This window comes from Neofelis nebulosa, chromosome 1, assembly GCF_028018385.1.
Source record: "Neofelis nebulosa isolate mNeoNeb1 chromosome 1, mNeoNeb1.pri, whole genome shotgun sequence".
Classification (NCBI taxonomy): Eukaryota; Metazoa; Chordata; class Mammalia; order Carnivora; family Felidae; genus Neofelis; species Neofelis nebulosa.
The window spans coordinates 215,664,941-215,689,750 of NC_080782.1; the positions used below are offsets into that span (position 1 = coordinate 215,664,941).

The window sequence follows — 24,810 nt, forward strand, 5'->3', positions numbered from 1 at the left end:
CTACCGTGGTACAGCTTGGTAACAGTTCTGCTTTCCCTCTCCTCTAAAACCTTATTAAACTGGAAGTGGTTTAGGCTTAAGATGTTCAGGATGAGAAATACAGCTGACACATACCTGATGGTATTAGTGCAAACCAGAGTTAAAATTTTTGGTTCTCTTTTCAGCATCATAATTATTCAGTCCCTTGCAAAATATAAACTTTTCTTAGCTTCTTGCCACCTTGTTAGGGATGTTCCATTGATTCATAGTGATTTTTAAATGTCAGGGAAATGTTTAGAAAATACAGAGTATTCAAAATATAAGGTACTCAGTAATGCAGAGGTGATTTTAGTGTCTTGTTTATGATTTTAGAGTAAATGACAGCACAGTTCCCAGCACGATTAGTGTCAGTTAAAATAGTGCAATTTAACGCATCTTTTTAAACACCTAGTCTTTTCAAGTAGTAACATGGTTTTTCTTACTTTCTTATGTTCTTTTTGGCAGAAATACCCAGGGTTGACCGGGAATTTCACTGTTGGTTGTGGCTGTAACAGCTCGGTTTATGAGAGATCAAAGAATGTAAGGCAGTCAGAAAAACGGATTCCCAGGCTGAACTGGTAACTAGTGATTAGTGTATATACCTAAGTAACTGCACTATTGCTGAGGGCCTACAGGTATACTCCTGGGCTAGTGATATTTCTCGGTTGTTGAGGATAGGGGACCTCCTGAAGACCCTGAACCACAGTGAGAGCTTTAGCTTCTAAATTCCTAGGATAAATCTAGAATCTGAAGAATCTCCTTTACCTTTAGAGATTGGAAGAAGGATAGTACACTTATTTATTTATTTATTTTTTAATTCCAGGAACATACTGTCTGGAAAAAGAAATCAGATCAAATCAGATGATATATTTTGGTCATTTTTAGGGAAATTTCCACTTGTAAATCGGCAGTGGAGTTCTGTTCCATGCTTGGAGAAAATGTGAAAAACTTAATGGGCAAAAGAGACTGGTCTAGATTTTATTTTATTGTTTCATTTTTTTAAAACATTTATTTATTATTGAGAGACAGAGAGAGACAGAGCATGAGCAAGGGAGGGGCCGAGAGACAGGGGGGAGCGGGGGGACACAGGATGGGAAGCAGGCTCCAGGCTCCTAGCTGTCAGCACAGAGCCAGTCGCGGGCTCAAACTCACAAACTGAGAGATCATGACCTGAGCCGAAGTCGGACGCTTAACCGATGGAGCCACCCAGGCGCCCCGAGACTGGTCTAGATTTTAAAAGACCTCCCATTCCTCTTGGCAAACTGGTTTTCAAGGACAGAAAAATAATTTTTTTTCCCTAGTCTTTATAACCTTTTGGTAAGGGTTTCTAGCTTTTAGGATGTAGATATTTGTTTTGTCTTTCCTTTGAAAAATAATTGAAGTAGTTTTGGGTAGGGTAATTATTTAGGCAAGCCAAATTTGTCCTTTTTCTGTCAAGTGGCCTGCATTTTAGTAATAGAGTCAGTCATTTGGAGGGAATGAAAGTGGAACGAGTCCAGGAAGTGATCTACACTTAGCTCGGGCTTGACTTAAGGCTGTACCAACTGGTAAATTTGGGAAAGGAAAAGAAAAATACTATATCAGTTCAGAAGCAGACCAAGCAGATTCGAATGCCTTCATGCTGCCACTCATCTTTGCATATGAAAGTTCATTTTGTTGTTAAATACTTACTAGAGGAAAGATGTTTGAAATGAATAGATTAGAAACTGAACAGGTTAAAAGGAGAAAGGTTAACACTTTTGGCTTAATCTGAGAATGTTTCATGGGAAAAAGTAAGGTAAATAAATGGTGTGGTGGTCTGGAACAGATTGGATGGAACTAGAATGAAAGTGAGGCAAGATAGAAAGAGTTTGGGCTGTGCTCTGGCAGTGCGGATCCTGCTTGGGATTCTCTCTCTCTCCCTCTCTCTCTGCTCCTCCCCTACTGGCACTGTCTCTGTCTCTCTCAAAATAAATAAATAAAAAAATATTTGTCAACACATTTGGTAGGTTGCTTCTGAAGCCCATTGCATGAAGTCCGACTTAGGGTCCTGGGAACTAGAAAATCTTCAGACAGTTACTCTTCCAGTTTTTCTCTGGGAACACGTGGTCTTCTGTGTCTGCTCCTCTGTTCTTTGGCACTCTGGACGCTATTATGTCTTTTGAAGCAATTCCTTTTCGATTGGCTCTCTTTAAGGCTCTTGGTTTCTGCTTCCCCCTGACTTTGGCTTGCATGAAACTTTGGTTTGCTGTGGTGCCAACACCAGACTCACTTTGCTTTTGTAGCATGAGTCTCAACGAGTATCTGCATCTCTTAATTCTAAATTTCTAGACGGATAATCCTGTGGGTCGAGTATGGACTCGTAGTCCAGTTGGCTGAGGACCGGCGAAGAGGAGAATGGGTAAATGGATGAGGAGGAGACTTAGGTGCGTCTCACAGTTTGTACTTTCTTAGACTGAGTACCACAAGTTCTCGAATAAAGAGGGGATGGACAGAGAGGAATGACGGGAACCTCTGGTGTCCATTAACATCCTGCAGTTGGCATTTTCCCCTCTAGTACTGCATTGAACTCGCTCCCAGTAATGGTCTCTTTCAGGATGGATTCTTCTAGGTTTCTGAATGAAGGCAAATTATGTAAATGCTTCGTGCCTCAGTCTCTCTGTATGTAAGATGGGTATATTAACAGCAACTTCTGTTGTGAGAAATGTGAGTTCTGTTCAACAGCAATTAAGCAGTACCTCACTGGCACAGTGTAAGGATGTGGTATGATTACTAAGTGCATTCTGTGTGGCAGGTGCCACGATATGGACTCCTGCAGCATTCAGAGATGAAAGGAGTATCATTTCTACCATCAGGAGTTTAGTATAAGTTTAATGCTGACCACTCTAGACATAAAACTGTCTCTTGACTCCAGTGACACTAAATTTTTCTAAATCTCTACCTTGCCTCCTTTTCAAACTGCCACTTGTTTGTGGTTCTTTGTTTACCTGCCCGGCAACCTTTTATCATGGTTGCCCCCTAAGATTCTTTCTTGATCTTCTCTGTTCTTTCCCAGTCTCTAGGATCAGCTTTCAAGCTCTGTATATATAGATGACTCCTGTAGTAACATCACTAGTTCTGACCTCCCCAACTAAATGTATATATTTTAGGTGACTTTGGATATTAACATTGACATAAACACTGTCTTCTGGTTACCCTGTAATTGGCAAAGGCTCCACTTTTCTTCCACATCCCCAAGCTTGAAACCTTAAAATTATCTTTCACATTCTTTTTTTTTTTAATGCTTGATATATCCTATCGGTTAATAGGTTCTGCACAGGCTTTTAGAATGCCTGGGCCATTTGCAAAGCAGATCCATTCACTCATTTCTGCTACTGGTGGGTTAGGGTGGAGCTTTATCACTATTTGCAAGAGCTACTTAAATGTCTTTTCACCAATATAATTCTTTGAGTCATGGCAGAATAGATGTCACTGATAAAGAGAAATGTTTTCCTAGGTTAAAATTCTGAACATATTTTTTGTTAAAATAATCGTGTAGATGGGGGTTATGTAGAAGATTAAGAATATTGCTTCAACTTCTAAGCTGTGTATTCACACTGAAAGCACAGCCTGAAGATTTTAGTTTTTATTTTTAGCTGTATTTATTGTTGGTGTGCAGGAAATTAGAGAAGCAAATATCTTAATAGATAATCATTTAGGTCAAACACAAATTAGGTCTTTTTATATGATTGATTATTGTTTTGAAAGGAAAAACAAAATAGTAATTGATAGCCGTGGTATTTTTAGATATTATAAGCTAAACTGCAAGTCTGTTCCTAAGAAAGAAGCAAACGTTTGAATTCCCACTATATCAATTCCTGCTATATCAGGTACTGTTTTTACATATATTATGTAATTGCACTCTTAGAGAATCTTGTGAAGATTAGCCTTAGCTTCCTGATTTTTGCAGAAAGGAGAGATATTTCACCCTAATGCCACTGTTGGCCTGTCAGGTGTTATTGTTTTGTTTTTAATGGTTGCTCTGGGGTTTACAAGATAACTTTAACTCATCAGTATCACTTTTTGTATACTGAAGGAACAGCATTTTTCTAACTCCAGCCCGCCACACTCTGTTTTATTTTGTAACGCATTTTACTTGTGTATGTTGTAAACCCCATTCATACATTGTTATCACTTTTAGTTTAAATAGTTTTTTTTTAAGGGATTAAACAAAAAGAAAATAGCTCTGAAAAAGCTTTTATATTACCCTCATATTTACCCTTTCAGGCATTCTAAACTTGTTGTTTAGATTCAGACTTCTATCTGGTATTGTTTTTTGTTTTTTGCCCATAGAATTTCTTTTAACCTTTATTCTACTGATGGTTGGCGGGTGGTGAGTTCTCACAGCTTTTTTTTTTTTTTTTTTTTTTTTTTTTTTTTTTTTTTTAGCTCAAATAAACTTATTTTGCCTTAATTTTTAAAAGATACTTTCTGTGGGTATAGATATCTCAGTTGACACATTTTTTTAGATGTTGCTCAGTTTTATTTATGGCTCTGCATAGTTTCTGACAAGAAGTCTGCTGTCTTTCTTTGTTCCTCTTTGTGTAATATATACTTTTCTCTCTGGTTGCTTTTAAGAATTCTCTATCCCTAGTGTTCAGAAACTGGGTTATGATGTACCTTGGTGTGGTTTTCTTTATGTTCATTTTTCTTAGGATTCGTCGATCTCTCTTGTATCTGTCAGTTTATGGTTTTCATCAACTTTTGGAAATTCTGAGCCATTTTATCTTCATAGATTACTCCTGTCCCCCACCTTTTTGGGGATTCCAGTTACTCACCTTTCACAGTGAGTCACTGATGCTGCCTTGTTTGTTTGTAGGCTTCTCTCTGTGCTTCAGTTTTGATTGCTTCTTTTGCTGTGTCTTGAAGTTCACTTTCTGTTGCAGTGTTTAATCTGCTGTTGGTTGCACCCAGTATGGTTTTATTTTAGATTTATTTTTAACTCTAGAGGTTTGGTTTGGGTCTCTTATATTTTCTGTTCTCTCCTTATGATCATGTTTTCCTCTTCCCTTTTGAGTATATGGAACATGCTCGTAGTATAATTTTGACATCTTTTCTGTTCGTTCCATTTGTCCTTCCATTTGTCATTTCTGGGTCTGCACTACTTTCCTTCTTTCCTCCTGCTTATGGGTCATATTTTTCTCCTCCACGGGTAATTTTTGACTGTGTGCTGGTCGTTCAGGTTTATGCTATTGCTTGCTCGATTTTGTTGTGTGTGTGTGTGGTTTTTTTTTTCAGTTTTGTTGTATTTTTTAAGTGTTGGGTTTAGTTGGGGTTCATGGTTAGGTTGTTTGGAATCTGTCAGATTGTTTTGAGGCTTGCTTTTGAGTTTTGTTAGTGCGCCTGCAGAAAAGCCTCACTGTAGTGCTCCCTTAGTCCCCCAGCTAAGGTAAATTCCGTCTGAGGAGCCCATCCATTGCCTGATATATTACACAGCTTTTTTTCCACTTCGGTTGGTGGGGGTGCAGATTATTCCAAACCCTGTCTGGCTCCAGGTATTGTTTGGCCTGCTGCTGTTTGGTGGTTATTTCCCCAACCTCTGACACTTGGCATAGGTCAGTATTTGACCAGGGTCCCTAGAAGAACCCATCTGCAACTCTCTGATGCTCTCAGTCTTTGTGAGCTCTCTCTCCAGTGCTGTACCCTGAGCGTTCTAGACACCTTGGCCTTCCCAGACTCTCATCTCTGCCTCTGCAACTTGCTGAGACCATCAGAACACTTGGCTTTCTCCTGTCTGTGCTGTGACCTGAAAGTAGGCAGCGGCCAGTGTTTCCCTTCTTTTGGCAGTCAAAAGCTTGGGTTACCTGTTGCCTAATGTTTGAAAACTAATGTTTCACATATTTTTTGCCCCACTTTGTTGTATTTATATTTAACAGAATATTAATTTTAACACTTGGCCATTTGGAATTTGGCCAGCACGTGTTTTTGGAGCATTTACTGTGTTATCAAATATTGTAAAATTAGAAATTACTGGAAGCTGATAATGATTCATTAAATGTAGAAGTACCCATTGAAACATTTGAAGGTATACTTGCCTCATCAAAGACTTTTTATTTATTCAGCAGATGTTTGATTTGCCTTCTGTGTTAGAATATAAATACAATAAAACATTTTTGTCCTCCAGAAATTCACAAAAGGAAGGAAGCAGGAAAAAAAAAATGGACTGGGACAACCCACCTTGGGAGAGCACAGAGGTGGTGGCTACTGTTTGGGCAAGGAAGGATTGGTAAGATGAGCCAAGTCTTCCTCAAGGAGGGAGGTCCTTCAACTGATGCATGAAGAGTAAATGACAGTTTAGCTGATGGAAAAGAGGGCAGGTTTGAGGGAAGCTTAGGAGGGTGACAGGTCAGGATTTGGTGACTGACTAGATGTGGTAGTCTATAGGGATTGAGGGAAAAGCCAGTTTCCAGCTTAGCCTGCTGGCTCAGTTGGTTTACTGGCTCTACGGAGAGAAATTGTTTAGAGAGAAAGTTTTATTCAGTTTTTGGACGTACCAATTTTGGAGTAACTGGGATATTTAGTTAGAAGTATTGAATAGAAAATTGGACCCAAGGAACTGAAACACAGGTACAGGAGTTGAACTGAAGGTAGACATTAGGGACTTATTTGCACAGTTAAAATCAGAGGTAGAGATTGAATATCCTTGGAAAACTAGGTAGACTGAATACCACAAAGGACAAGGATGAAGGTTAGAAATATTAGCGTTTGAGTAACAAGTTGTGAAAAAAATTTAGAGAAGGAGACTAATGTAGTACCTAGAGAGACAGAAGTGTTCTCATTTAGAAATCACAGAGGGTACTTGTTAAAGGTATAGATTTCAGGATTCCATGTAGATCTCCTGAATCTGGATCTTCCGGGGTGGAACGGGTTAGAAATAAGCTGATCCACACCTGTGCTGAAGTTTGAGAACCAGTGCCATAGGAAGAGAGTCAAGATAGGACGAGAGTGTTGATAGAAGACAAGGAAGGGGTTTCAGAGACTCCTTGGCTTGGGTAACTCATGCTATAAAAAGGTCAGGAAATAGATGATGCCAACTTGAAAATTTCTTAGGCCAGAGGAGAGGAGGAAAGACGTGGGAAGTACTTATTTTCTGATTATAAAAGAACTTCTGTACATCCAGAAGAATAAAACCAGCATAATTGCGTCTACTTAGGTAAAAAAACAATGTACTCATCTAGTACATGTTCTCTTTTATGTCTCATATACAAATAACACATGTGCAGTTATACAGATTTTACCCAAAAATGGGATACTGTGAACATGTGGAAACTTATTTTACTTAACAGTGTATCATCTTCCCATATTATAGGTATGTGACATTTCATAACATTAAAAAAAAGTCCCAGTTGTCATGAATGACCACTATCATGAGTTTAGTCTATATCCATTATGGTATTTCCGAGGCCTATACAAATATACACACAGAGTTGGCTCATGTAATTTTTTTTTTAATGACAAGTGAAGAGCGTACTGTTTACACTGTTCTGCAATTTGCTTTTCCCCTTAATATTTTGTGGTAATGCTGTCACATCAGTGTGTATTCATCTAATTCTAACAGCTGGTAAAAATCAGTCATACGAATGCAGTATAATTTATTTGAATTGATGGGCTTCTAGATTATTTTTAGTTTTTTTTTTGTTTTAGTGACTATTCTTTCACATATATATTTATGAATTTTGTGCAAGTGTGTATGTAGGATAAATTTTAAGAAGGGGAATCACAGGATCCTAAGATAAGTGTAATTTATTCAAAGTGCCCCATATGTGTGTTTTCTATATTCTTCATAATTGTTTTCCAATGCTTTCATGTGTTTGTATTCTGTGATATTTCTTAAGATTCCCTCGGTGTTCCGATGTCTTTAGCAATATCCATTCTGCCTTTCGGTTGCTTCTGAGGGGATTTTGATTATTTGATGGTATTGTCTTTATATCCTGTGTCCTCAGTGAGCTGTAGCAGCTTACTTTTCAGTTGTCTGCCCTGTCTGTCTGTACTTTCTTCTCTCTGATCTGCTTTCAAAAAATGATCTGGATCACTCTAATTTCTTTGTAGAGAAACACACTTTGTTTTATTCCCTGCTTAGGACTCTTGTTTATTTACCTGTGATAGGACACAAATCAAAAAAGCATTCAGTGAAAAGTTTATCATCATAACACAAAGGTGTTTAGGGGAAAACACTGTAGTTTTGCTCCTCTTGTGAAATCTGGCTAAAACTGCATTCCCTCGAAATATATAAGGTGGTGAAGAAACCGTGCTCTGTTGCTTTTCCCCCCATCTGTCTTCACATCATTTCCAAAGATACATTTTTTTTTCTTTGCTTTACCAGAGGTATGAGTCACACTGTCTCGCGTTGGATTCACTTGGATAGGCTGTTGCAAAGATTATTCTCTGATAGATTTTTCCCTTTGTGAGATAATATTTTACTCATGTGTTACGTTAAACACAAAGAGATGGAGTAGGGTTCAGAAAATGAGTGAAGATACAGAACTAAATACAGTTTCTTTTTTATTAACATAAATTCTGAGGTAGTGGTCTGAAAATAGATTATATGGGTTTTGGGTGACATGATTATATTTGTCTGGGCTTTTTTTTTTTTTTTTTTGTCTTTAGTGTATTTTTACTTTTTTATTTTATGTTTTTAATGTTCCTTCATAGGTCTGTTAAATACTGGATTCTATTTGCTTTAGTACTGCACTGTGAAAAGAGTGTTCTGCCCCAGTCTGCTATTCAGGAGTATTGTAGGTAGAGCACTGGGGTAATTAGAGGTGTCAAATCCGGGATGTTGTCTCAGAGCACCCTGGCCTCCCCCAACCTCCTTGTCAGGGGCCTGGCATGTCACAGCACCTTCCGGTAAGCGGCTCATCTAGATAACCAGTCACCTTCTTTCCTGAATGTGTAATCTTTGCTCATTATTGACTTTGGTTAGCAGCTGCAAAGGTGATTGCTTTTTCCCATCTCTTTCCCCAACTCCGCCCTTTCAGGAGTCAGAGAAGGGGAAGATGCCTTGTGCGCTGTTCCTCTGTCTTTCAGTGTTGTAGTTATTTAGGAAGAGATGTGGTTTTTTTTACACTTTTGTTGTTTTTAATGTTTATTTTTGAGAGAGAGAGTGGCAGAGAGGGAGACAGAAAAATCCAGAGCAGGCTCTGAGCTGTCAGCAGAGTCTGATGTGGGGCTTGAACCCGTGAACTGGGGGATCATGACCTGAGCCGAAGTCAGATGCTTAACCAACTGAGCCATCCAGGCACCCCCTTCAATGTTATTTTTAACATGATTGCATCAACAGGGAATGCATCTCAGTTACTCAGTCACTCTCCTGTCTGGCATCTAGAGTGCTTCTTATTTCTCTCCAGTATAAAGTGTGTTTGAATACCTTTTCAGACCTTAACACTGGTGTTTGAACACCTTTTCAAACATTTATACTGGTTAAGACCTGGGGTGCTAGAGTTTGATGGTTTGGATTTGAATCTCAGCTCTCCTGCTTACTGTGTGGGCCTGCACGAGTTGCTTAACTCGTCCTTGCCTCAGTTTTTCTCATTGTAAAACTGGAGTAGTACTATACCAGTCCTAAGGATTAAATGAGATCTTCATGTAAATCTCTTAGTAAAGCACTTGGAGCCTTAGAAGCTCTCGCTAGGATCCTAGATGCTCTAGGATCATTGTTTTCTTTGATGAGTTCCCAAAAGTAGAATTGTTGTATCATAGCACAGGAATATTTTCAGAGTTTAGATTTGCATTACACTTTTGCCCACCAGAAAGATGCTAGTTGACTCAGGCGCCATGTTTGAGAATTTTCCTTTTCTGGAACCCTTGTGTTGGCCTTTGTATTTTATATGGTACTTAAGGCAAGCCCCTTTGCCTCTGAGGGTTTCTGGCAGTTGAAGAGAACTCTATGGGTAAAGAGGAGTAAAATGGATTATTGTCTTGCCTTGGCCACATAAACTTTTATGTTTATACCTTGTTTTGAGAATTTGGCCCCCTTGATCATTTTGGCCTGTAAGTAAATATTTTAATTTTTCTTTTAACTATTATTTATAGTTTCCAAAATGCCTCCTATAAATTATTTTCCATTTCATTCTTACAATAAACTTCTCCAGTAAGTAAGTTGATATGTGCATTGAGGAAACAGATCCAAAGATACTTCAATTTACCTGGAGGAAACCAAGCTAATGAGAGGAAGAACAAGGACACAAATGGTACTCTTCTGAGTCCTGGTATGTTGCTCTTTATCTTGTACTGTTGAGACCTCCCTTGCCTTTCTCACAGTCCTACTTCAATTCTAGTCATTAGTCACATTTTATTATTAAAGAGACCACTAGGATTTATCCTAGTTCAGAATAGAATAGCATCATAATTCTTTATTAGAAATTAGAACCTGGACGCACCTGGGTGGCTAAGTTGGTTAAGCGTGGGATTTTGGCTCAGATCATGATCTCATGGTTTGTGGGTTCGAGTCCCGGATTGGGAGATTCTCTTTCTCCCTCTCTCTCTACCCCTCCCCCACTTGCGCACCCTCTCTCTCTAAATAAATAAAAAAATTTAGAATCTATGCGCATGCATACACACTTTGGTTTTATCTCTACGGTGAAAGAGTATAAAATTAGAACTCCACTGAAATTTAGGGTTTTTTTTTTTTTGCAGTTCTGATGGAAACTAGTTGATGTTTGATTTTGGGTATAAATCTTTTCATAGTGTAAACTTACATTAATCGGATGCCTTGAAAACCTCAACTAGGTTAATTCTTGGTAAGGCCAGTTTGGTTGAAACTAACCATTTCTTAAATCTTTATGGATTCAAATTTTTTAGTTATTTAATGATTTAGAATTCACTTCCTATTCTCATTCTTTACTATAATAAAATGTTTTTCTTCCAACGCTCTGAACCCAAGGGCCATATTGCTTTATTCTCCCCTGTATCCATAATATCGAGTCCGAGTAGATTTTAAATGAACAAGGTACTGTGTGGTCAGATGTGAATTTTGAATGGTTAATTCAAAACTCTCAAAGGTACTGCCTTAAAACATTGATAAAAAGTTTAAGTCCTTTAGTTTCAGAGTTTCTTCCAAGAGGGGTGTGTGTGTGTGTGTGTGTGTGTGTGTGTGTGTGTGTATGTGTATACACGTGTTGTAAGTACTCTTAATCATTTAACTTGGATTTTTTTTTAACTCTAGTCATTGGTATGCTGTTAAGATGGCTAAATAAGGAATTTGTTATTGTTTATGTGATTTTATTTTATCTACACAGATTTCATATTCTCATTTGTATATTATCAAATATTTCTACCCAAGAAATAAGAAGGTGTAAAAAACATTCACACATTCACGGTTGCTGTAGGATTAGAGTGACTTTTGGGAGGCAAGAAGGCTCGGATTTTTTTGTAATCTTCACTATTTTAGATTTTAAAAGGTTTTCTAAACACTTCTTATTAAGACTTTCAAGTATTTTCTTATTTGTAAAAACACAAAAATAAAAAAACAAAAAAAAAAACCTCACAAAGGCAGTGAGATTGACTAAATAAGGGTAAACTACTTTATAATAATTGTTTATGTCTCAGAATTTTTGTTTTATGTTTTAATTTTTTTAAATGACTGAATTTAAAGACCTTATTTTAGGACAAAATGCTTGCCTGAATCGCTGAAATCAGTAGTTTTCTTTTAATGTGTTTTCTTTAGGTGTTTTATGGACTAATTCTTCATTGATTACACAGAAAAGCAATATAGTTATGGCAGCCGTCCAGACTTCGAGAAACAGTCACGTGAAGACTAGAGCATCTGTCAGAAAAGTAAGTTCACTGTGTTAGATTTCTTTTAGTGATAGTTTTAATAAAAATGTTGATCACTTTTTAAGATCTCGTTAAGCAGCTGTATGATATTCTTATTTTTAAACGAATCTCAATATTGTAATTAGTAATATTAAAATCTTGCAGAATTGGCATATATGAAAATAGTGTTATGAGGTAATGGAGACAGTCAACTTTATTTCCCAGAGATTGCAATGCCTCCCCATTTCTTCTCAACAGATAGTTTTCTGTTTTTTATTTTCTCAAGTCTTCCATCTTTTAGCAATGTAAACATCAGCTATAAGTTTTCTTACGTACCTTTACCTTTGCCCCAAAATATTACCATTTACTCATCCATTCAGCAAATGTAAATTTGAGTGTTTATTATATTCCAGGCGCTGTGCTAGGTATTGGATAATCAGTAGTGAGCAAAATAAATATGATTCCTGATCCTTTGTTTGTAGTTGGTGGAAGAACCCTCTTTTTTCCTCTTAAGACAGTTTGGTTACTCTTCCATTTCTTGACCTTTTTTTCCCCTAACATTTTATTATGAAAAATTTCAAGCATAAAGAAGAGTTAAATTCATAGCACACCTACACATAAACTTTCATATGAATCAACCATATTCAACAGTTGTTAATAAAGTAAACATTGAACAATGTCAGAGTTAGGAGCATCAACCCCTGTGCAGTCAGAAATCATGTACAAATTTTGGTTCCCCAGAAACTTAACCACTAACAGCCTACTCTTGATGTGAAGCCTTAACAATAACTTAAACAGTTGATTGACCCATATTTTGTATATGTATTATATTCTGTGTTCTTAAAGTAAATTCTAGAGAAAAGGAAATATTAAGAAAATCATAAGGAGGAGAAAATACATACACAGTATCGTACCATGTTCATTGAAAAAAATCCACATGTAAGTGTACCCATGCAATTCAAACCATGTTGTTCAAGGGTCAGTTGTATTTTGTTTTATTTACTCTGTGTGTGTGTGTGTGTGTGTGTGTGTGTTTGTGTGTGTGTACACGCACGTGTCTACTTTGTGGCAGAACCAACTTGAAAGTTATGGTCTTAATGTCTCTTCACTCCTGAATACTTGAGTGTGCTTCTCCCAGGGATCACAGTATCCTCCCACATAACAATAATACAGTTATTGTATAAAAGTAGTGCAAGGATCACATTCAAGAAAATTCAGTATAATTCCCTACTATCCAATATCCAGATGTACTCAGATTTCCTTTATTATCCTTGAAATCTCTTTTGCAGTCCTCCCTACCCCCATTTTGGATTCAGTCTAGGCTTCTAGGCCTTAAGTTGCACTCGATAATTATGACTTATTTATGTTACTTTTGGTCTGAGAGTTTCCCCTCTTTTTTTTTTTTTTTTTTTTTTTTTGATTTATTAAAATTCAAGACTGACTTCTTGAACAGACTGGACCAGTTTCTTGTACAATGTCCCACATTTTGGATCTGTCTGGTTGTTATCTCACAGTGGTATTTAACTTATTCCTCTTTTTTCTCCATTTCATAGATTCTAGAAGTTAGGTGTAAATGCTTGATTAGATTCAGGTTAAACATTTTTGGCAAGAATAATTTATAGAATGATGTGAGGACAGAATTTCAGGTTTTCGTGTGATCAGTGATACAAAAATTGATCAGTTGATGAAGGTAATCACTCTGCCAGAACTGTCCATTTTAAAAGTATATTTTCTAGTTATCAAATAATCTATGAGGGTGATACATGGCTGTGTGCAAGTATCTTGTTTTTTCCAGCAACCTTTTGTCTATTTGGCATCCTTGATGACCCTTTCCAGAATCTTATTTCCTGGAAGCTGCGAAATGATGATTTTCCTAATGTTATCATTCCTTTTACATTTATTAGCTAGAACTCTTTTATTTTTTTTAACTTTTTGAAATGTTTATTATTTATTTTTGAGAGAGAGAGAGAGAGAGAAAGACACAGAGCATGAGGCGGGGAGGGGCAGAGAAAGAGGGAGACACAGAATCCGAAGCAGGCTCCAGGCTCAGCTGTCAGCACAGAAGCCGATGCGGGGCTCCAACTCACAAACTGTGAGATCATGATCTGAGCCAGTCAGATGCTTAACTAACTCACTGTGCCATCCAGGCTCCCCAGTTAGCGAGAATTCTTAAAGAAAACCTTTCTCTCATTAAGGTTAAATGAACTACAGTATCTCCTAAAAAGACATGGTAAATGCCCTTGAATTACCAATTTTCAGATTAGTGATTTGGTGTAATATGCAAGTGAGTTTATTCTCATTCATTCATTCATTTGTATTGCTCGACGCATGGATTTAAAAATTCTATATTTTCCAATCTTTTATTTATAGTCATTTATGCATTTACTTATTAGTTTAAGTTGCTCAGAGGGTCTCTAACTTGGTCCCTGGGAGTCCCTCTAAGCTGGTGCCTGTGTCGTTTTGTCTCAGGCTCTTAATTCTTTGATTGCTTCCCTACTTTCTAGTATAACAGATTGACCCAGCTTCACCATCTACTTACCCTTCCTCAGACCTGAAATTGGCTATTTTCCCAAAAAACCCTGAATAGTATTTAGGAACCAAGTACCCTGGGTACTAGGAGTACTCATTGTCCTTTCAGTGCCATGAATTTATATCAGTAGTTCAGGTTCAGATTTCAGATTTTTTCCTTTTTTTGAGTTGTTTGTACATTATTCTGAAAACCTCCACTCATTAATGAAAACAGAATCATTTAAAACCTAGAATATTTTTTTAAGTTTATTTTTACTTATTTTGAGAGAGAGAAAGAGAGAGCAGGAGAGAGGCAGAGAGAGCGAGAGAGAGAGAGAATCTACACTGCCAGTGTAGAGCCTGATGTGGGCCTCGATCTCACAAACCACAAGATCATGACCTGAGCCAAAATCAAGAGTTGGATGCTTAACCGACTGAACCACCCGGGCGCCACATAGAATATTTTTAAGCCCATAGAAAAGCTGAGGAAAAAAAACTCAGTACAGTGAACACTATACATACTCTTCACTTAGGTTGACCCTCTGTTAACATTTTGCCAACCCATTCTGTTTGTGTGTGTATATAAATACATGTGCACACACAAACGTACTTCCCTTTTGAAACCATGTGAGAGTATGCTGCAGGCATCTCTTAGGAACATCAGCATCATGAGAGCCCCTCAGAAAATTATTAATTCAGTAGCATCATCTAACATGCAGTTCATATACAAATTTCCCTAATTGTCTCAGATAGCCTTGATATTTTTACTTTGTTCTTCATCTAGGTAGGATCCAGTCAAGATTCACACTTACTTGGGTATTGTGTCTCTTTGGTCTTCCCCCAGTATCACCAGATATCACCAATATAAAGACATGTATCCTTTGTAATTAGTACAGTTAAGTAATCTGTAGGATGATGCTGAGAGAGAGTATCCTGTTCTCCTCCAGTAGCTTTTAACCCAGTGATTAGGATACGTTGATAATCTTTCCCTAAATCACTAATTACTTTGGGAGTTACAAATGGCATTTTTAAATTTTGTTATTCTTTCCTTATTTGTCATCCAGCATTCTTATATATATACATATTTTCCCCCAACCCCCATCCTTTTATCTGTCTCTTTTAATGGATTCATAGATTTTTTTTTTTTAATCCAGTTGTTATGATCCATTAACTATTTTTATTCTTTAGATGCCCAAGTTTGGCCAGTAGGAATTCCTTCAAGTTGGCTTCTGTTTTCTTTTTTTAATTCCAGTGTATGTATGTATGTACATACACTGGAATTAAAAAGGAATTAAAAAGTAACATACAGTGTTGTATTCGTTTCGGGTACACAATATAGTGATTCAACAATTCTTTACATCACTCAGTGCTTCTCACAACAAGTGTGCTCTTAATCCCCTTCACCTATTGCTTCTGTGTTCTTTTGAAATGACCCAGTTAGTCCCTGAGGTCTTCATTGCTTTCTGTCACAATTAAGATGTTCCATCCACACATCATGTTTTCTCTGCCTCCAGCTTGGAACCAGCCATTTTCCTAAGGAGCTGTAGTTCTTTTATTAGCAAATGGTATTTAGAAACCAAAATCTGGGTGCTGGGTAATGCTCATTACTACTGAGGGTCATTGCTTCTGTGATCTTTTTTTCTTTTTTAATGAATTTATTTATTTAGAGAGAGGGTGGCACGAGTCTGGGAGGGGCAGTGAGAGAGGAAAGAGGGAATCCCAAGCAGGCTCCTCACTGCCAGCTTAGAGCCCAGTGTGGGGCTGGAACCCACGAATCTGCGAGACCATGACCTGAGCCGAAACCAAGAACCAGACCCTTAAACAACTGAGCCACCCAGGCACCCTGCTTCTGTGATCTTTTAATGGAAAAATGTAGTACATGTGTTTAAAGAATCATGAGTTCATATTGATAATTCGTATTCAAATTTAACATTACGTTATTTTCTTGACTGCTTTGGTTTCATATTACGTGTATCTCTTAAACCAAAGATTTCCACTAATTTCTAATTTATTAAAATTAGCAAACATTTACTGAGTTCATATAGTACGTAAGGTACTGAAATCTGAGGAAACATTGAATAAAATGTAGTCTCTGACCTTAATAATTTAGTTTAATGGTAGGAAAGACAAGTACATGTAGAGACAGTAATGGTGATGTGTTATGATATGGACTTCATGATCTCAGTGTGCAGACAATACAATAGAAACTTTGATAATGACTAAGGGGTGGGAAAATCTTCATAGGTCTTGGACTGGGTAGGATTTCTACAGGGGAAGATTAGAGAGTAAGGACATTTCTGATAGAAGAGCAGATCAACAAATCAGTGGAAGGAGAATATGGTAGAGGGAAATTAACGTTCTCTTTATGTCTGACTATCATACTCATTATTTTCTTTATATAAATTTTTCTTCCATCTGTTCCTTTGCACTTGTGACCTTTCTTCTACCAAATCTGGAAAGCCTTATCATCTAGTTGTGTTAAGACCCTGAAAAGCGTTAGTTCAGGTTACTCTCTTTCTTTTCCATCTCCAACTTTGTTATGAGAGTAATCACTTTGGTTAGCATGCCTTATTACAGTTTCCACATCATCTCATTCCTTATATAAATTGTTGCTTCTGTTCTGCCAATGACTAGGAAATCAGGCATGTAGTCTGTTGGGTTTTAGTGTAGGGTAAGAGTAAGTGTACCCATTGTGAGGGCCTCATGAGCTTCTAATAGGTCGAATGCCTGGGCTGTGGTGTGTGTGTGTTTTGATCACTTGGAACTCTACTTAAATAAGCCTTTTGTTCTTTCTTCCTCTCAGCTCTATTGAATTCTGTAGATATTCTGTAGCTATCAAATGCATGTTAATTGGAGAGTTAGTGACTGTACACTTAAAAGTAGAATATCTCCAGGATCTTTTACCTTGTCTTAGAATTAACTAAATTAAGAGTATCTTTTATTTTCAGAGTTTCAGTGAAGATGTGTTCCAGTCGGTCAAGTCTTTATTACAGAGTGAGAAGGAACTATGCAGTGTATCAGCGGAGGACTGTTTAAAGCAGGAGGAACATGCCAATTTGACTGAGGTTTGACATAATACTTTCTATATCTTTTCCTAATAAAACACAGTGTATTTTCATGCTATTTTGTAATACTTTCTATATCTTTTCATAATAAAACACATGGTACTTTTGTGTATTTTCATCCTTTGTAAAGCTGCATCGTCTATTTTTAAATTGTTTAAAATCTCTGTATATTAATTCAGTATGAGAAGTACCTGTTTTAAATATCCACCAACATAATTGTCTTAGTGTATTATAACGAGCACATTTAATTCAGTGCATAGACATTGTTGATCACTCATTGGACATACAGCACTATATTAGATGAATCCTGCTGTACTCTGAAACATGAAATATATACTATTTTCATATATTCATTTTTTTTTGGCTATTGTTAGTTATCTTGGTTATTTAAATTCAGCACTTTGATACAAAATGAAAAAGTAGTGATAAATTTACTTTGAAATTAATATATATACTAAAGATATACTAACTACTTGCTCACCTATTTCTGTGCTACATCAGTGTTTCCAGTCTTTGTTTGGATTTATTACTGTGAAAAGAAGTAAATTTTTTCTTGCAATACAGCTCTAGTTAAATAACACATTCATGTTACCAATGTTACCAAATGAGAGAAGTAAGATATTAGGTTATTCAGGCTCAAAGATGATAAGTATGTTAGTTAAAAAAAAATTTTTTTTGAAACCAAGGATCTAATAAAAAATAGGAATTTTCTTATATATATATATACATACGCATATATATATACATACATATATATACATACATATATATATACATACATATATGTATGTATATACACATACGTACAGTCATATATACATACATATATACGTATATGTGTGTGTGTGTATATATATATATATTAAATTTGACAATCCATTGTCAAAAATCCATTTGACAATAAATTTAATATATATATATTATATATATATTTAATATTTATATTAATATATTTAATTTTAATATTTAATAAATATATTAAATAATATATTAATATTTAATATATATATAAAATATGTATATATATATTAAATTTATTGTCAAATGGATATTCTTATTTTGGGGAATGCTTTTCTTCCATACTCCTTGAGAAACTATACTTGAGATAGTTCCACAGGCTGATGAGCATACCTTTTAGGCCTAGTGTTCTCTGACCCAAGCCTTTTCTATTTGTGTCTGCTAATTTCTGTGGCTCTTGCCTGTTATCTTTGTTATCCCTCCTGCTTTACTTTAGTAAAGCTCAGCCACCCTTAATCTCTTCACTTGTTGCCAAGTGTGACAGGTCTCCTGTGTCCTTCTGCCCTCAGTTTTCCAGCCTGTTTTCTCTAGCTGCTGACGTAGTGCCTTTCCGAGCCCACATTCCTTGGCAAGGCCTTCCTTGGTCAATGGGAAATATAAAACTACTGGCATCTTCAAAACCCCATGTCAACTTATTTTCTCTTTTGTATACAGTAAAAGGAAACTTGAAAGAATAGCAGGAATTTCTGTCTCACTTGAGGGTGTGCGTAGCTCAAAGTATTTTTTCGAAGAAAGGAAGCTTGTTTTTAAGTGTCTCTTTGTTACAGAGTGCCTGTGCTGTGCCAGGCACTTTCCTCCACATTGTCTTGTTAACCCTCCCAACCGTGGAAGAGGAGTTGTATTGCTTTAAGTTTTATAGATGAGGAGATTGGCTCTTGGAGCCAAACAATGTACCTAGAAACCTGGAATTAACTGAACACTTTTGGGAAGTAATAACCATATCAGAATAAGGATCCCGGGGTAATAGAATATTGTGACTTGGTTGTAACTCATCAGAAAGGGATAAAAAAGTACATTGAGTGTTGCTTTCTGTTTTAACTATGCTGCTTTCTCATAATTCTTGAGAATTGATTATCCATATTGCTGTCATTTAAGTATTTCATATTTTTAGTCATAGTACTTGTTTAGTAGATTTTTGTCTTCAAATGGAAAATTTTCCTTCCTATGATGTGGCAGACCTAAAGATAATATAAATTTTAAAAATAATACTTTTTGGGGTTACAAAAGTAGTATGTAATGCTTATAGAAAATTAAGAAATACTGAAATCATGAAAAAGAATGCCTGTAATTAATCTTACGAATTAAGGGAAAAGAAAAACATGGTGAAAAAAAAGTAGCAAAAAATAAGAACACTTATAATTCTACCATCTAGAGGTAATCACTGCTTACTTGGTGTGTCGCCTTCCAGTATTGTTTTTCATGTGTATGTTTTTAAAAATAAGGTTGAAATTGTGTATATACCTGTGTCATCTTTTCTGTAACTTGTCCTTTTTATGTAATGTGACATTTTCTCATGCCATTAGATATTCTTTAGGAATTTAATTTATATAAACTTTTGCAGAGAAATCTCTATTATATGGGTGTTGAAGGAAATAAGTGGTAATATCACAGGGAGTCAGTAAGGAGTCTTGGGGGCCTACCCAGGGAAGGCCTCTCTGAGGGGGTGACATTTAAGTTGGCTCTTGAAGAATGAGGAGGAGCGAGGCATGTAAACATCCGAGGAGCAGTGATCCAGGTTGAGGGGGCATTACTGCAAAGCCCTTAGGCATGTTCTAGACCCAGAAAGGGGACCCATGTGTATGACTGTAAGCAAGGAAAGGTTGAAAGCACCAGCTAACCCAGAACCTTGGAGCCTCAGTTAGGACTTTGCAGTGGGAGGTGTGGAAGGGTTTTGACAAGGAGGTGACATCATTCCTGAGACCGGATGGGACAGGACTGTAGTCATGCAGAGGTGGTGGCAGGGGCATGGAGAGAAGGGGACGTATAGGAGATGGGTGTGTGGAGTAGAACTGATTAAATTTGCGAATGGAGTGGACGTGGGGAAGGTTGAAGAGCTGCATTACGGAGCCACTTCTTTGGTAAAAATCCTTTGTGCTGATCTTTGAAAATTGGAATCATTTTGTCCATGACAGCATTTAAAAAATGTTTTTAATTGAGGTATAATCAACCTGTAGCATAATCAGTTTCAGGTATATTACAGAATGATTCAACATTTGTATATAGCAGTCAGCATTTTAACATTTTATGTGCTTTTTTCTATTTCTCAGCTCTGTCAATAATTGAGATAAGACTTAAAAACTCAATGGAGATTTATTCCTTTTTTATTCAGGTCACATTTCTAGGTTTTAATGAAGAAACAGATGCCGCTCACATACAGGTATGGTTGATTTATTGAACTGGAAAAGACCATGAGAGATTATTTGGAACAAAATTTGAGACCATGAAATTTGCCTTATTTGCCTAAAATGTACATTCAACTCTTCTGTTACCATTCCTATTTGAAGCTAAAAGATGACATTTTGAGATCTGCTTTTGAGTGTGCTTTGGGCATTTTCACTTCTAGCATTTGCAGAGTATTCTTGTTTACAGAGAGCAGTTTTAGGTTAGGAGACCACAAGTGTGATATATCTGAGAAGGCTGCAAGCCACAGGCTAACTTTCCTTCCATTCTGTGCATAATGTAGAAAGTAAGACTTCTTTTTTATTTTGGATGGCCTCAAAATCTGACTTCCTCAGATTATTATATTTTTAATTGAGATAGTGTTAAATTTAGAAGGCAAAATTTGTAAAAACTAGTGATTAGCTAATGCAAAAATTTTAGCCTGATTTTGGCAGGTATTTAGAGAGAGACTGGTAGTTGAGATTATGATCAGCAAAGGAAAGTTTCACAGTTACATAAAGAGGGTTGAAGCTCTTGCAGATGTGGTAGGCATACTTTTTTTTTATACCTTATGCTGCTTCTTAATATTTGTGGTTGCCACGTGTTTCCTTTTGTGGTAGTAAAGTGTCTCCTAATAGAAGAGGTAATACCGTTCACTTCTTTATGAATAATGCATATCAGGTGATAATGAAAATTCTGCCGTGTGTTTTGATTGTGCCTTTGCCTGAAGGAAATAGTTTATTTTTATTTAATTGTTGAAAGTGTATTTGTTTTGGGAGTGTGTGTATATGTGTGCACACGTGTGGGGGAGGGGCAGAGAGAGAATCCCTAACAGGCTTCACACTGTCAGCCCTGATGGAGGGCTTGAACACGCCAACTGTGAGATCATGACCTGAGCCGAGACCAAGAGTCGGACGCTTAACTGACTGAGCCACCCAGGCGCCCCTGAAGGAAGTAGCTTAGACAGAAGGCGCAAGAGAAGACATATTCCTGAGAACATAAGGCTGAAAAGAGAAGTGTTCTGAAGTATTTTTTTTTAATGTTTATTTATTTTTGAGACAGAGAGAGACAGAACATGAGCAGGGGAGGGGTAGAGAGAGAGAGGGAGACACAGAATCCGAAGCAGGCTTCAGGATCTGAGGTATCAGCACAGAGCCGCACTTGGGGCTCGAACTCACGAACTGTGAGATCATGACCTGAGCTGAAGTCAGATGCTTAACCGACTGAGTCACCCAGGCACCCCCTAAAGTATTTGTCTCGTACTGTAGTTCCTCTTTAAGAGTTACCGATAAAGCCATGTTTATAAAGGAAAGTACTCTTTGAGGGGTCAAAGACATTAATAATTCTTTCACTGGGTTAAATATTTACATAAAAAGGACAAATAAGTAAAATAACAAAATCTATTTTCTTTATATCTTCATAAATTTTTCAGTTAAAATCTAATACAATATGTTGGAGAGGAAAGGCTGAAAAATAGATTTGTATTTTGTAAATGTAAAACTTAAGCTCCAAGAAGTACATTCTATTGGGAAGAATCTCTATATGTATGAAAATTCCATGGTTAACCTGAAGATTGCAGGTTGATATTTGCAGCTAAAAACTCTTAAAAGCCTAATTGTCATGGTTTCAGGAGGTACCATGTAAAAATGCTTTGTAGCTTCATATCAGTACTTGAAAAGGCTGCAGAAACAGCAGGTATTACAATATTTTAGTACATTTTATTAAGTTAAATTGATTGTGTATGATAAACTATATTAACTATTTTGAACTGGAAATTATATTAACCAGTGGACCTTATGATTTTCAGACAAAGCCCACATTATAGGAGTCTTAACAAAAGTGTTATGGGGCAGCTGGGTGGTTCAGTCGGTTAAGCGTCTGACTTTGGCTCTGGTCATGATCTCACGGTTCATGAGTTTGAGACCTGAGTCAGGCTTTGCACTGACAGTACAAATCCTGCTTGGGATTCTCTTTCTCCCCCTCTCTCTGCCCCTTCTGCATGCGTGCTCTCTCTCTCAAATAAACTTTAAAAAAAATTTTTTTTTAAAGTGTTATTTATTGTATCGTTTTAAATTAGGATTTAGCTGCAGTTTCTTTGGAACTTCCAGATCTTCTGAATTCACTGCACTTCTGCAGTCTAAATGAAAATGAAATTATTTGTATGAAGGATATAAATAAATCATCAGATGGAAACAATGGTTCTCCAAATCAGGTAACTTTTATATATAATTTCTAATGAGTTTTTCGGGGCAAATTTTACAATGACATTTGATGGAGAGTATTTTAAACTTTTAAATGCTTCAAGTTTCTTTTTTTTTTAAATGCTGTCTCAAGGAAATACTATTTATAAGAAACATAACTCATGAAGCTTTGAAATTACTGAAGGATTGAATAACTTTGGCCATAGCTTTCAATTAGATTTTTCATGTGTGAAGTTCCCTAAATGATAATGCCCAATACATATTAATTTGTTTTAGAAAATACATTTCTGGGTTTCTTGAATTTCTTCTGCCTTTGTATAAACTGTAGGCACTTTCCCCTTTTATGACCATTTCCAAATTTATATAAATATTGTGTGTGTGTGTGTTTTTTTTTTTTTTTAACATTTATTTATTTTTGAGACAGAGAGAGACAGAGCATGAGCGGGAGAGGGGCAGAGAGAGAGGGAGACACAGAATCGGAAGCAGGCTCCAGGCTCTGAGCTGTCAGCACAGAGCCCGACGCGGTGCTCGAACTCACGGACTGTGAGATCGTGACCTGAGCTGAAGTCGGACACTCAACCGACTGAGCCACCCAGGCGCCCCATAAATATTGTGTTTTAGAGAACATACTTTAACTTGTTTTCTGGTTAAAAAAATTCAGTGTAAAGTGAACATTGGAAGACATGTTCTTTATTTGTAAATAAAAATGTCACCATTTCAGACAGCTAGTTAGTTTTATAACCTTCAGCTTTCCATTCTTATACTAAGTATTATTTTGTTAATAATACATCAAAGATAAATGCTTCGCATTTTTTACCTCCTAAAAATTGAGTTAGTGGGTTTAAAATTTGAGTTACTTATTATTCCAAGTATTAAAAAACTACAGTGTTCATATGGAGGTCTACAGATAACAATAGAACTGCTTGCCTCATTTCCTTAATTATATTCTTCATTTATATTTACTTTGTTTTATTTGCTAGGATTACAAGAGGTGATTAGCTATTTAGTTTCCACCTTTTCCAGTAAGTCATTTGTCAATATTTGCGTTTTTTAAGGTAATACATATGGAAAAAATCTGATGACTTAGATTCCTGATCAAAGCTGTAAACATCATGGTAAATTGTAAAACTAGGGGAATTTAGGTCAAAGGAGGGGAAGACTCTTTTATAATAGAGAAGGTGGTATCATGCTGGAAGCCACTGTAAAATGGGATACAAAAATAGAACAGAACCTGGTTCTTGCCCTCATGCAGTTTACAGTGTAGTTGGTGAGCTAGGTTAATGAGCAAGGGAACTCCTAGGGCTTATAGTAATATAGGAAAGCATAATTGCCAAAGGTATGGGTGGTAAGTTCTGTAACATTTAAGGAGCTAGAGGAGGTGGAATTTGAATGCCGGATGGGAGAAAGATTGGGAGGAAAAGAGATTGGGAAGTGAGAAATGTAGAGAAAGAATGAAGAAAAGAATTAAACAATACAAAATCAGGGAGCCTTCCAGGATCCATGCATTTCTTTTTTTCCCGAGATTGTGTTATTTCTAGACTTCACTTTCCAGATACTGTGCTTTGTTTGTATAATACATGTTGAAATTAAAATTATTTTTTATCATCTTTCATCTTCCCCAAGAGTCACCATTCTGGAATGCTCTGTGTCATGAGAGTGTCACCTACATTACCAAGGCTCAGAATTGATTTTATCTTTAGCCTGCTAAGTAAATATGCTACTGGTATAAGATATACCCTGGACACATACTTGCATCAGAAGCGCCAACTTGAGACTGCTCAGGAAGATGATGACGACACCAACCAGTCCGTGTCTTCCATAGAGGATGACTTTGTCACTGCTTTTGAGCACTTAGAGGAAGAAGAGCCTTTAAAGCCGTTTACTGATGGTTTGTTCTTTACTAGACTTTCTCTTGAAATAGGAAATTAAAGTCTGATGTTCGGTTTTAAAAGTTTTAAGGCTGCCTGTTCCATTGAAATTTATTTTGAAATTTGATACCGTTTCAGCATTTTACCTGTTTGTTTTTTTGATTGTGCAAGGAATTTTTCTTATGATTTTTAAGTTCATTG

The 24,810-nt window shown here is 36.6% G+C and overlaps 1 protein-coding gene across 6 annotated transcripts in view; it reads left to right on the forward strand.

Annotated features, from left to right (window-relative positions):
* AKAP11 (A-kinase anchoring protein 11) overlaps nt 1-24,810 on the forward strand; it is a 50,353-nt gene that overhangs the window by 1,484 nt on the left and 24,059 nt on the right. For 2 of the 6 annotated variants that reach the window (XM_058684235.1, XM_058684221.1), the window contains exons 2-6: nt 11,702-11,811; nt 17,247-17,363; nt 20,491-20,538; nt 22,618-22,752; nt 24,365-24,629. In XM_058684235.1, the coding sequence (XP_058540218.1) occupies nt 11,752-11,811; nt 17,247-17,363; nt 20,491-20,538; nt 22,618-22,752; nt 24,365-24,629 (625 nt within the window). In that variant the 5' untranslated portion in view covers nt 11,702-11,751. Of the gene's footprint in view, nt 1-483; nt 597-6,160; nt 6,263-10,117; nt 10,245-11,701; nt 11,812-17,246; nt 17,364-20,490; nt 20,539-22,617; nt 22,753-24,364; nt 24,630-24,810 lie in introns of those variants that run through there. The other 4 variants (XM_058684227.1, XM_058684230.1, XM_058684242.1 and 1 more) reach the window with 4 other exon arrangements.